Source organism: Petromyzon marinus, chromosome 37, assembly GCF_048934315.1.
Source record: "Petromyzon marinus isolate PM22_M1 ecotype Great Lakes invasive population chromosome 37, UKy_Petmar_22M1.pri1.0, whole genome shotgun sequence".
Classification (NCBI taxonomy): domain Eukaryota; kingdom Metazoa; phylum Chordata; class Hyperoartia; order Petromyzontiformes; family Petromyzontidae; genus Petromyzon; species Petromyzon marinus.
This window is the reverse complement of record NC_133703.1, coordinates 16,608,257-16,620,857: the sequence shown is the minus strand read 5'-3', so window position 1 is coordinate 16,620,857 and position 12,601 is coordinate 16,608,257. Positions and strand designations below refer to the sequence as shown.

Sequence of the window (12,601 nt, the reverse complement as noted above, 5' to 3'; positions counted from 1 at the left end):
ACACGCTTGATTATGTACATTGCGAATAAAAGTTCAACATACATACCTTAGTTTTCAATATAAATTACTGGGAACTAAGGGTGAATGGCACTGAATTTTAAGCAACATATCACATGCCCTTGAGAGAAATCCGGTAAGGCCAAGGAGAGGGCATTGAACATTCTGTAATTTATTATCGTAATATTGCCTGCAATCCATCGTATTTACTTTGGTCCAGAGTTTCCCTATCTTAAATCAATGTTGCTGAAATTAGGGGCCGTCCATAAATGACGTCACGCGATTTTCGACTTTTTTTGACCCCCCCCCCCCTTCGTCACACGGCGTTACAAAAAGTCAAACCCCCCCTCAAATATGACGTCACAAAGCTCTGCCCCCCCCCCCCCCGCTAAAATAAATGAAATATGCCTCAAATCGCTTTAAACTATCGTCATTGTAGTGCGTATTTAATGTGGCGCTGCACTCTGATGTTGTAGGAGAAAACATTTATTACAAAGTCTATTTAATTAAGTAGAACGTGTTGTCTATATTTATTTAAAGTTGCGCATTTTGATGTGACGTCACATTTCTTAACCCCCCCCCCCTCGTCACATATCGTCACAAATGTCTGACCCCCCACCCCCCCGGGTGCGTGACGTCATTTATGGACGGTCCCTTATGCACTCCCAGACGGCCGTGGGGCTGATGGATTGTGTAATAAATATTTTTTATATCTTTTTAAATAAATATTTTTATATATTTTTTACGTGGAGAGAGGGATATTGTCGGCTTATTTACGCTGTACTATTCTTTGGGATAATTGAACTCCGTACATTGTGTGTGTTGTAATATTACGTCGAAAAGTATTAAACGTTCACTGAATTGTTTTTACCTTTCCTCTACAGTATTTTAATTGTAGTCGAAATTGTGTTTAAGTTGTGTCAGTGGCAACAAGTCTCCATAGGCGGCGCTACACATACCATAGAACGCGTATATACATCTGTACTACACAATCGTCAACAGTAAGGTCATTGCAAATATAACCTTAAAACCAAGAAAAACTTTTACCTACGAATTACCGCCCTGTTGTATAATTCGTGATAAAAAAAAAACATTTAACAAAATAAACTCGCGTCCCTGGGTGGGCTCGAACCACCAACCTTTCGGTTAACAGCCGAACGCGCTAACCGATTGCGCCACAGAGACCGAGGCGTCTGCCTGGAGCCACGTGATCTCTCTTAAAGGCTTGCGCGGTCGCCCAAGTAGCTGGGGGCAAGGTTGAGAGGCCGCGACCCCGTTACCGTAGCAACCCGCCCCCTCCCCCCCACATGGAGGACCCTTGGCGGCCGGTTACCGTGGCAACGGCGTGCCGCGTCTCCATGGCAACGGCTTCGCACGCCCCCCCCCCCGCTTGTACCCAACCACCATCTGCCTGGCCGCGAGAGGCATGCCGGGAAAAAGCAAGGAAGTTTGAATGTGGATTTGACGGAAATAAAGCGCGTGGGGGTGGTGGGTTTTTTTTGGTGGTTGGTGGTTGATTCGTAAACATTGTAAGTCATTTTTTTTGTTTGTTTGTTTGTTACAAAGATACTCGAGCGTATATTTGCGGTGAGTAAAGTTACGGCTGCAACTGAATACTATGTCCTGAATACTAACGTTGCGTAGCGAAGCGACGTGATTTTTTAGCGGCAGAGTTGAGTTGCACGCTGCTGCGTCTAGGCCCTGTGGCGTTTTAACTCTTTCACTTAAACGGCGCAACATCGAATAACGCCGTTATTGTTACACTACAGCCTGATCATGAAACTATTGTATTACCCTCACACAGCTTGGCTTTGGGGAATTTCCTCTCATTGTATATCCCCCATTTCTTACGCATGTATGTTGAACTTCTTTCGCACCGTACGTAGCCAACCGTACTAATCGGAGGCGCGGGAGGACGACAAACTAAACGCACACAAAAGTATATATTTAATATATATTACAGTACGTTGCTCAATTCAAGAGACGGATTTCAGAAACTTATTATTGAACCTCGAATGGTGCTGTTCATTGCTGACCGCTTGTCGTTGTTGGACCTTTGCGGCCTACGCTTAGCAACCGGGATGTTGAAGAATTTTTTTTTATATATCGAGACGATAAGTGACGCAACTTCGAAGCCCCACCTGTTGTTACCCTCGGGGATATGCCATTGTGTTGCCCATTCGTCAGTCATCACATTGTTATATTGTCCCTTATTATTCGATGATCTTACAGCCTCAAAAACACTGGCCTCTTCAGTGTTGATTAAAATATAACTTCGCTTCGGTTGGGCAGCACGGATTCGCGAGCACGAGGACGTGGGTTATAGAAAATCCCCGCCACGGTCGATTCATCCAAGAGGCCGCACCCAACACCACCACCACCGCCGTCACCCCCAACGAGGTCAGTAAAATAAAATACATTTGCTTTCGAGGGAGCGGTTTAGTGAAACAAAATTGTTGCTCAATAAATAGAATGCTGTATATGTCACGTCTTAATGACAACCATACAATGAGTATGTATTTTTTTTAAGAGAGCGGTATTATGTTTACACAATTCCGTTGAGAGTCGGTCATGTAGGAGGATTTTGTTTCAACATACAGTACTGTACTGCCTGGTAAAGGGAACACATTTTATTTCATACTCTTTGGTTCTTTCGGTAAAGTCACGTAGGTATAAAATAAATTAAATCACGACGTTTCGATTGCAACACAAGCAATCATCATCTGGTGGGAAAACCACAGCAATCATTTTTTTAGCTGAAGTGGGAGAGAGAATTGCCGTGGTAATGATGATGATTGCTTGTGTTGCAATCGAATCGTAGTGATTAATTTTTATTTTATTTTATACCTACGTGACTTTACCGAAAGAACCAAAGAGTCATAGTTCCCGGCAGTCACGAAAACTTCAAATCTACATTTTATTTCGTCTCTCGCCGAGTTCTCGATTGGATTGAATGCGTGCCCCTCTCCAGTATATCTGTTCAGGTCTACAAGGATCACGAACACTGGACGTGTAACCCATCCCCGCAAAGTAAACTGTTACGACTTTGGAAATTGCAGTTTTGATTAGATGGAGTTTTAAATCATAATTGTTGTTTTGTAGTCACATCAGCTTCATCATGAGACCATCTGGAACCATACAATCTGCTTTCAAACGTGCATGTTGCTAGTACAGTACAATATTGCCAAAGTTGTGTGACAGTTTTTACTCTCCATATAAAATATCCTTGTGAACGTGCTTTGTCGAGGCAACGTGTATGCAGATGGAGAGCCATGAGGATGCCTGTGAGAAACTGGATGGAGACTTCGATCATTTTCTTGTTGATATGAAGCCCTTTGTGCTCAAGCTTCCACACAAGTCTGGTAATGAGCATTGTGCACCTAATCTTGATTTTTCTACCTACGTGGCTTTAACGAAAGAACCAAAGAGTATTCTGCACCCAATCTCGCGGCGGGGGGGGGGTGTCTTATTTGCTCCATTAAATCATAAACATTTACGGGAAGTTGTGTTGTAGTTGGAGTACTGTTATTTATTTTGCCTGGTCAGGCCCACTTAGCCTATACAGCTTTTTTTCAGAAGCGACCCAGCCACGAATGATAGCTCAACGAAGTGGCTTATCATGTGGACATTTCCAGCAGCCAAATAATCGAAACGCATGTTTATAAAGGTGGAGGAAAAAACCGGAGGACCCGGGGAAAAATCCACGTGACCACCGGGAGAACATGCAAACAATAATACACAGGCGTTAGGGTCGGGGTTGGGATGGAACCAATGACCGGTGTACCAGGCGAGGTAGTTAACATCTAGCCACCGTGGCACTGCAAGTTCATATCTGAGTTGGTACAGTCACATTTTTGCTTTGGGGTGTATACAATTGGTAACCACTTTTGTGGGAAGTCGTGAGTGTTCAGTGTGGATTGAGAGTTTCCCTCGTTCTTTTGTTTTTTGAATAACACACAAGAAAGAAAAACGCTGCTATTAAATATGTTATGTATCCTGGTAGAGTTTTTCAAGAGGGGCAATATACGCCAATGAATAAACAACCAAGCTTTCCAGAAGGACACTCATAGATATAGATTTATAAAAACCCATCTTACTGCACTTTTCAAGAGACAATAACCACTTAAGACACCAGACAGTGTAAGTGTTTGAATACACATTTAACATTGTAGTGTAAGATGTTAATGGCATGAGATAAGGTATTTTTTTATTTCTTAGCTGATGCCGTAATGTGTTTGGTCACACTGAGTATGCTTTTCTCAAAATTCACATGAACTTCACTCGTATTTTGCTCTGTATCCTTAAGCATTCAAGGAGTTTTTCATATTGTTTTAAAATGTGCTCATCAAAGCTGGCTCAACAGCACTCACAGTCAGATTTTTCCAATAATGAGCAATCCTTTGTGTTATGCTAGAATTTAGAAAATTTACATCTTTATAATATGGATTTTTACCTCAGGAAAGTGCTCCTCGGATGTTATTTTCAAATTAATCAGTACATAAATGCCACTGCTTTACATGAAGTCATTTTGTTTCAGTTGATTTTATGCCATTGATGCTGTTGACAAATGAGTTGATTGTGGCAGAAATAAAAGATAAGTTAGTTTTATAAACTCTCACATGCCAAATGGTGATGTGGAAATGTAAAAAATTCTAGGCTATGTGGGAAAAATATTTATAACCATGTGTTTATGAATAGATGATTTACAATGTATGAAGATCATATGCAAAGTCAATGCTGCAAACTAAATTTCCAAAATGATATTGAATGAGTCACAAACAATCAATGCAAATGTAATGGTAAAAATGGGGAATTTTTAAAAATGAATTCTTGGGTAGAATCATGAACCTAATTTTTTACAATTGAGTGATTTACTGGAGGAGAGATAAATAATTTCACACTGGATAAGGATTCTTCAGATGTTGACTGTGAGTTGTAGAATGTAACTGTTGTCTGGCGCATTGTCCACAGATCGGCAACGCTGCGCGCTGTGGATCAAGAAGCTCTGTGAGCCGCCGGTAGCACGCAGTGGAGCCCTGGGCATCTCAAGCCGCAAGAACCGCAATGACTACGCACGTCTGCTGCTGCACATGTTGCGCCGGAGTGTGCTGGAGGAGCCCTTCACTCACAGGCCTGACACGGGGCCCCTCAAGACGCTGCCGACTTACATGGTGCATTCTACCTGCATAGGATTTCGCGATTATGCTCCATAGCTCTCCGATGTGTTTTAGGTTGTGCTGCGTGTTGTTCGGCATGGTTTCTGATGATTGGGTGCACACACTGGCAGCTTCAGGACTGAATTGAGTGCACTTATTCGCACTCTTTTGCTCCCTTCACATCACTACTGTTTGGCAGTCCCTTACCACTTCACGAATCATAGGCTAACACTTTGTTACAAAGCTTAGTGCTCACTGCAGTAGCATGCACGTGAATGTTATTCATTCATAATACCCCTGCGCTGACCGCTGCTTTCATTGAACTTACGAATGTGTCGCATGCCTTGCAGGCCATCTACTTTGACGAACCCCTGGAGGACATTGTGGCGAGCCGGGAACCCCCAGACTGGGTCACGGGTGCGCTTGACGCACCAGAGGAGACCTCCAAACGTTCGCTGAAAGAGGACGAACGCTCGGGTCCGCACCTCTCCTTCGATTCAACGTGCAGTCGTCACAGGTTAGCGGCACGCACTTGCCGTCACAAATTGCAGCGCTGAATTATTAACGTCTCTTTGTGTCGAGCTTTGACTCACAGGGAGAATGTGTGATTAATATTTAAGGGAAATATATAAATAACTGACACGTGAACTTATCTGCATGGCAAAGTGAGAATGTTGTAACTGTAGTGATTGAATGTTGCATGACATTGTTATACAATGATACGTAGTTTTGAGCAGCTTCACAATATTCAGAGAGAATATGTATGAATTCTACATGAAATACTGTATTTTACTCGTAGGCCCATCACTACAACATATTCTGCACAGCATTCATAGGTGGCATAACCACACACCAAAACCACTTTGTATATTGGAATAGATATCAATGAAAGTAATGAAACTGATAACATAGAAAAGACAACCTTTTTGTCTACAATATATGGAAACATTTCATATGAAACTTTTTTTTATCAAAACATGTGTTTAAAATTAAATATGAAAGTGATTGCGATATTAAACAATAACAATAGTTAAAGCAGCAATTAATATTATTTGGGTCTTTTGGTGGAATGATGGTGAGCCGAGTCCAACCCCCTGGCCAGGATTTGAACTCTAACGGCAGTACCGTCAAGCCAACTGGAATCCCATTGCCTCAACTTTCATCTCAAAACATTTCCATTTGATTTGAACAGTCCACAAAGCTCTACAAAGACAAAGATCCCCCGTATAGCCTTAACAGACTGTTGGGGCAAGTGCTGTTAGCGAGCACCAATGAAGGCCGGCACGGTACATGAGGGGGTGGGTGGCCAGCACCACGCCTGGCCACCTTTGTCTTCCCAGCGGCGATGTTTTACCACCGAAAGAATATGAATTCCTGCAGTCACAAAAGCTTTAAGTCAAGATTTAAAGCAGCAAGTAAAAAAAACAGTATAGCAAACAAAACCACCACTCTAACACGTAGGCTTTCGCGACCACATTTACATATTTACGCGATCTAATAAAAAAAACTTATGGAAAACCACCATTGCCAATACAGTATACAGTACTGCATCACCACATAGTTCAACATTTCAGTTGCTTCTGGCCTCCTGTGTCAGCAGAGGGCAGCAGAACCTCGTAAAAGTTTGCTCCAAAAAAATCAGGGTTAAAACATATAATTATCAACTGCATGTTTATTTAAGAACCCTTTGCAGTAGTATGCAATAATTCTTCATCAAATGTACTTAATATAAATGTGTTTTAAATAGTACACATTGTATTGCATTTGTTCATTCGTGTAGCACAGACAATAAATCCAAGATACAGCAAACTCAGCATATTTTTGAATCCAATCTTAAACCATATAAATATTGTATGTTACAATTAATTAGTAAGCTTGGTTTTCCAATAATAGAGTTATTTTACTTCGGTGCTTAGGTTTATTGATGGCACTGTTTCAATGTCTAAGCAGTGCGGCCCATTTCCGTGTTGTCACATCACACTTGTGGCATGTCCCGCCCATTCTTTTAGCAGTGGTGTACCATGTGATAACACTTTGCTATCATTTAACCAGACGGATGTCGTCATGCAGTATTAACTCACGTAAATACGTTGTAAATCAGACAGCAATAAATAATATCAAGCAGACCCAGTGGGACATTATGACATGTTTGGTGTCGCTCATTTAGCACAGATGAGTGAGTGTTTTTTTGTAAGCGCAAGTGCCATTGGCACTTCTAGTGGCTTCTACTGGTACTGGATTGCTCCTGAATTCACATTGTATCCGCAACGTGCTGTGACTTTTAAGTTGCAGGATGTGGAATGTATGAGCATACACAATTATGGGGAAACGTATACTTTTTTTTACAAATGTTTTATTTTGATAATTGTACCCGTATCTGTAAGCTTAATATTAATGAATATAATCAGGTTTAAACGTCTGAATTGGTGTACAAAAAAGTATGGTAGTAGTACTTTTTGATCGAAGCAGTTTTGTGATGAGAAAAGAAACCGGTCATGTATACATTGCTGTGTTTCCAGAGAGGGATTAAACCAAAAAACACGAGCTATGTGTGTGCCCCAGGTGATTATTAAGCTATTATTGTATTTGTTCACTCCTTAAGAGTGTGTTCCTAAAGATGTTTCTTATTATGCCTTGAAGGGCATTGGGGTAGTGTTCCAAGGAGTTGTTTATGTAATGAAAAATATGTCAAAAAATGTACCAACATGGCAAATGAGAACCTGTACAAACATATGCACACACTAGATGCATCATTACATAAAGGCGGGTTTCTGTCACTTGGGAGTGAATCGCACAGCAGTGCATTTCCACACAAATATTACAAAAAAAGTATGTGTATTTTTTTTTATAATTCTTGTTTTTTTTTATACCAGCATCAAAATGACACACAAGGGGATATGATTGTGCATTGGCTGCGTAGTCCATAACTTGTACTTTGATGACTCTAAATGTGTATGGACATACCCATGATGTGGAATCATCAGTTAAGGTCAATCCACTGCTGAATGAAGGCCTCCTGAAGCTGCAGCCATCTCTCATGATCCTGTGATATATTAATCCACATAGTACCTGCACATGAGTTGATTTCATTGCTCCGTCTCCTCCCTCCGTGGACGTAATCTCAGACACTTTCCATTTTTTGGCTGCCACTCCATCATTATTCTTGACCATCGGCCATCATTCTTTCTCGTGACATAATCCTGCCCAAGCCAGCTTACGTTTGTGATCCCATGTAAGCAAATATTCTATATGAGCAACACTAAGTTTAATTAGTTTTATTTTTCATCCAAAATTATGCACCAGGGAATATTCTTGAGCAGTTACTGAAGTATGTTCTAGTGCAAAAATTGCACTGGGATGTCTGTAAATATATAGACCGTCCGTGCTATGTTCACATGCCAGAAAGTATTCCGAATCATTTAATTTGTTTATTTTATTCCCAGTTATATGCAAACGTCTCAAGTGTTTTCTTACTTAATTGATCATAATGAAAGATCAACTCTACATTGAGACATAGGCTACTCTGACTTTTCAATATTTTTGATAATTCCCCAAAGGTGTTAAGTATCTATTTTTGCTGTGTAATAGGCTGGTAAGCACTAGTCGTGTTTTTTTTAAGTGACAGGACTAATAAGACAAACCATATATTTCTGCTGAAAAGAGTGTTGGGTGGTGCCTATCACCATTTGTGGCTCTGAAAAAATGTTGGATTTTCCATATTCCAATGGCAGGGACCTGTCTATCTAGATTATGGTGACTTGACTTCCCACAAAGAGGTCGTAATTGTTTACGTTATTCACTGTAGGAATAGTGGGCTTGGTTGAATAAAGACCTGAATGGGAGATGAAGCGCTTCAGGGCGGGGTGTTTTTATATGGTCTTTGGTGACTGGGCTGGAGTCATCACACCCACTGCACTCAAGTACTTGGCTTGCTCTAAAGAGCTGCACCTCCACTGTACGATCTCAGACTTGCCAACCCTGTGTCTTGACCCCCTGAGGCTCTCAGCCACCTGAGCGACATCATTTTTAACTCGCTCCACTGTTCATTCCAAAACGCCAAGCTGTTGCGCACACATCCACATTTCTCGGAAACCAATAAAATGTGTTTGAATTGAAATCCAGGATGGTGCGGGAGGTGGTGGGGGGAGGAGGGTCAGATGGGGGGTGGATCACCGGCAATGATTTAAGACCGTTCTAAAGTGTCTTCTTGGCAAGAAATAGCCTGGGGGATTTTAGAGCTCAATGCAAAGCTAGTCTTTTTGAACTGGTTAGAGACAGCTAGGTGGTGTTTACCACTTCAGCTGGTTGAGCATTCTGACTGGTTCACCGTTGAGTTAGAGATGGGTGTGGAGGAATCGATTTTTTTAGGAGAGGTCTTCAGCAACATTTATGGTTTAATGTTGGTCATGAGGCCCGGTGAAAACTGACCCGGAGGCATTTTAGTAATGATGCGCTCTCTGAGGATTTTTCAGCCTCATCTTTAAAATTTTCAATGGTTGTTGCTTCCGGTGACCTGCTGGTAAATTCACAGAGAACCAAAAATCTTCACCTTGACCTGTTTCGGCAATCTGATATATTGCACGTAAATACAATAATAATAATAACAACGCATTTATTTACATTGAAGAGATGTTCTTTTTTCTACAGCTCGCACATCTTTTAATAAAAGGATTGCCTTTTTGATGTTGATTGTTTTAAGTATTTTTTTTCTTGTAATATACATTTTATTTGGCACAGAGTCGTAGAACACCATTTTATGTATTCTCTGAAGTTGCATAAGTTATACATTACTCAAATACAAAAAACTTGACGTAAGCTTCTCACATTGCCTGTACTTATCTGTTAAGAGTTTTGGTGCATGTACACATTAAATGTGTATGCCAAAAAACTCTTTATAATTCCATCACATTTTAGGTTTGGTGTACATTATTTAACTTGTGACATAACTCAGGAGGCATTTTAAGATGTATAATAATGAGAGATTTAAAATTGTAATTTAAAAATAAATAAGTACAAATCTACAATACACATAGACGCACTGCCTTTATACTAAAATAACACAATTTGTCTGTAATTATCAGCGTTTAGCAATACATTTATATAGCCTTTTGTGGGAGCGGTGGCACAGTGGTGATCACACTGCGCTGTGAAGCTCGTGACCAGAGTTTAATTCCTGGATATGACTACCATCAGTTGTAAGTACAGTAACAGCATACATGGGGGCCTTAGCCCCACTCCCTCCCAACCGTCCCAGCATGGTGAAGCATGGTCAACTGACGCCCATGACCGACACAGTGTGGGGAGGCATTCATCCAGCAGTGGATTGATGATCAGGTGCATAAATTTCGATTGAAAGCTTTCGTGACTGCAAGGATTCATCTTCTTTGGTTCTTTCGGTAAAGTCACGTAGAATGATGAAGGCCGCTTGTGTTGTGGCCGAAACGTCGTGAGAATATTATTGTGTTATTTTATTTTATCAATTTATTATTTTATTCTCATTCTACGTGACTTTACCGAAAGAGCCAAAGAAGATCAGGTGCATGTTATCTTTTTAGTCTTCTGCGTACAGTGGATAGACAGTGGATGATGATGATGATGACTATTATGATAAAATCAAGTACTTTACATGTACACATAGTAATTATTGTGAATACACAATCACTCATATATCATGCTTGATCTAAATCATGGTAATCGTTTCGAAGTACATTACTGTGTTTTTGACCATATGGTGCAAATTAACGACCAGTTATTTTACTAAAGATTGGTTACGTTGAAAAAAAGAGCAAATTTTAATTGGATTTGTGAAAGACAGAAGCCTTAAGATTGGTATCTTCCATGGGGCATGCTTCAGCTCACGGCAGCAAATCAATGAACAATAATGCAGTGAAATAGCAAGATGCATTCTGTGAGCCACAAGCCATGGCATAATACCGACTCCTTTGAAACGAATGTAAATCATTTACTTTTCCCCTCTTTCACAAAACAGAAGCATATTTTATGAGGTTGGTAAGCCTATAAAAGGCAAAGCAACCAAAGTAGGTATTTCTTAACTTTGCAGGTGCTGACTTCACTTAAACACAGTAAAGATCCAACACCATCAGGTGTTAAAAATTAGCCAGGCGCATGAAGTGTAAATCTTGTGAAGTCCAACTGCTTTTTGTGCCCACGGTAAAGCGACCCCACAGGTCAGCTTGCATCTGGCTGTGATTTCACAGGTTGACGTGATCTCCAGGTGCATGGGGCATGCAAAGGGTGCAGGGGTCAGCGGAAAATTGTCTTCAAACTGAAATCGCTAGGCTTTATTTCAAAATACATTTATGTGCACATCAAAGCCCTTCCTGGCACATATTACAGCATTGTAAATGTAATGTTGAAAAGTGCTGACTTCTTATCATTAGTGTTCAGTGTGCTGCTTTTGTCTGAAGGACAACAGTTGTAGACAGGTTTCTTTATCAACCATTGCCCTTGCAAAGCTGTGAGGTGGGTAGATATAGTTATAGTACAGTTGTTGTAGTGAGGCTGAGTACCCGCATCTGTTGAAACCTGCTTGGCCAGTGTGGAACAGGACTCCTTTACCGAGACTGATAAAAGCCCTCCTTGCATTTGAATCTGGCCAGGTGGCTCAGCAGTAGAGTGAGTGGCTCGCAATCGAGAAGGTTGCAAATCTAAATCCTGGTAGGCGGTTAACTCATCACATCGTTCCCCAGTGGTCGATAAAATAGGACAACTTTTGTGGAGAAGTCAACAGTGGTTGTTCTATTTGTAGACTCACCCCGCCATAGGAATATGGAATTGCTATGTCTAGCTCAGGACTGTAAACAGGAGATGAGCACCAATTATGTGCTCATTTGAGCAAGACATCACTCTTTCATGTGTTTTAACTAACATCTTATGACGCTGGTTATTTAACGCGAATATCTGCCCGCTACGTTACACCATTTTTGGGCACTCACTTGCCTGGCGTGAACGCGCACTTTTTGTTCGGCAACTCTGCAATGAATGTTAACCACACTTTGCCAGGGAGCACCTATTAAGCGCTGATGGACGGGCGCTGCCTTTGCTCATTTGGTAATTGGGCCACGATGCCGGTAAGCGATGGCTGACGCTGCCGCGCTCCTTTAAGCGTTGGCGAGTGGGCGAGCGGCCGCCCCGATTTTAGCGGTTCCCCCCCACGCGAGGACGGCACGCCGCGTGGCGCTCGGCTCCCAGCACGGCGCTCGGGTCAAGGGTTCCGTTTCAAGCCAGGGAGAAACCTTAGACGGCGGAGAGACAAGGGCACCGCTGCCTGCCTGCACGAGCCGATGAAACGCGAGGAAGCTGCATTTTACTTTAAGTGACGCCCAGGGTGCGCTGAGGGAGTCCAGCGCTGGTAGTCTTTACAAAGGGACACTGTGATCGGGGGTTACTGTGTGAAGAGCGACACGCCGCTTCACTCAAGAATAAAC

At 41.7% G+C, this 12,601-nt stretch overlaps 1 protein-coding gene and 1 non-coding gene across 3 annotated transcripts in view; one reads left to right on the top strand and one right to left on the bottom strand.

The window, feature by feature from the left end:
- Positions 1-1,108: 1,108 nt before the first annotated feature.
- TRNAN-GUU (transfer RNA asparagine (anticodon GUU)) lies at positions 1,109-1,182 on the bottom strand. The gene has a single exon. It is a non-coding gene; the product is annotated as a tRNA-Asn (tRNA).
- A 193-nt stretch (positions 1,183-1,375) lies between these two features.
- Positions 1,376-12,601, top strand: part of LOC116949692 (centrosomal protein of 112 kDa) — a 128,063-nt gene continuing 116,837 nt past the window's right edge. Inside the window, exons 1-5 of one of the 2 annotated variants that reach the window (XM_076072338.1) lie at positions 1,376-1,584; positions 2,290-2,397; positions 3,245-3,359; positions 4,969-5,168; positions 5,504-5,670. In XM_076072338.1, coding sequence (XP_075928453.1) covers positions 3,254-3,359; positions 4,969-5,168; positions 5,504-5,670 — 473 coding nt within the window. In that variant the 5' untranslated portion in view covers positions 1,376-1,584; positions 2,290-2,397; positions 3,245-3,253. The remainder of the gene's footprint in view (positions 1,585-2,289; positions 2,398-3,244; positions 3,360-4,968; positions 5,169-5,503; positions 5,671-12,601) is intronic. The other variant, XM_076072337.1, reaches the window with a different exon arrangement.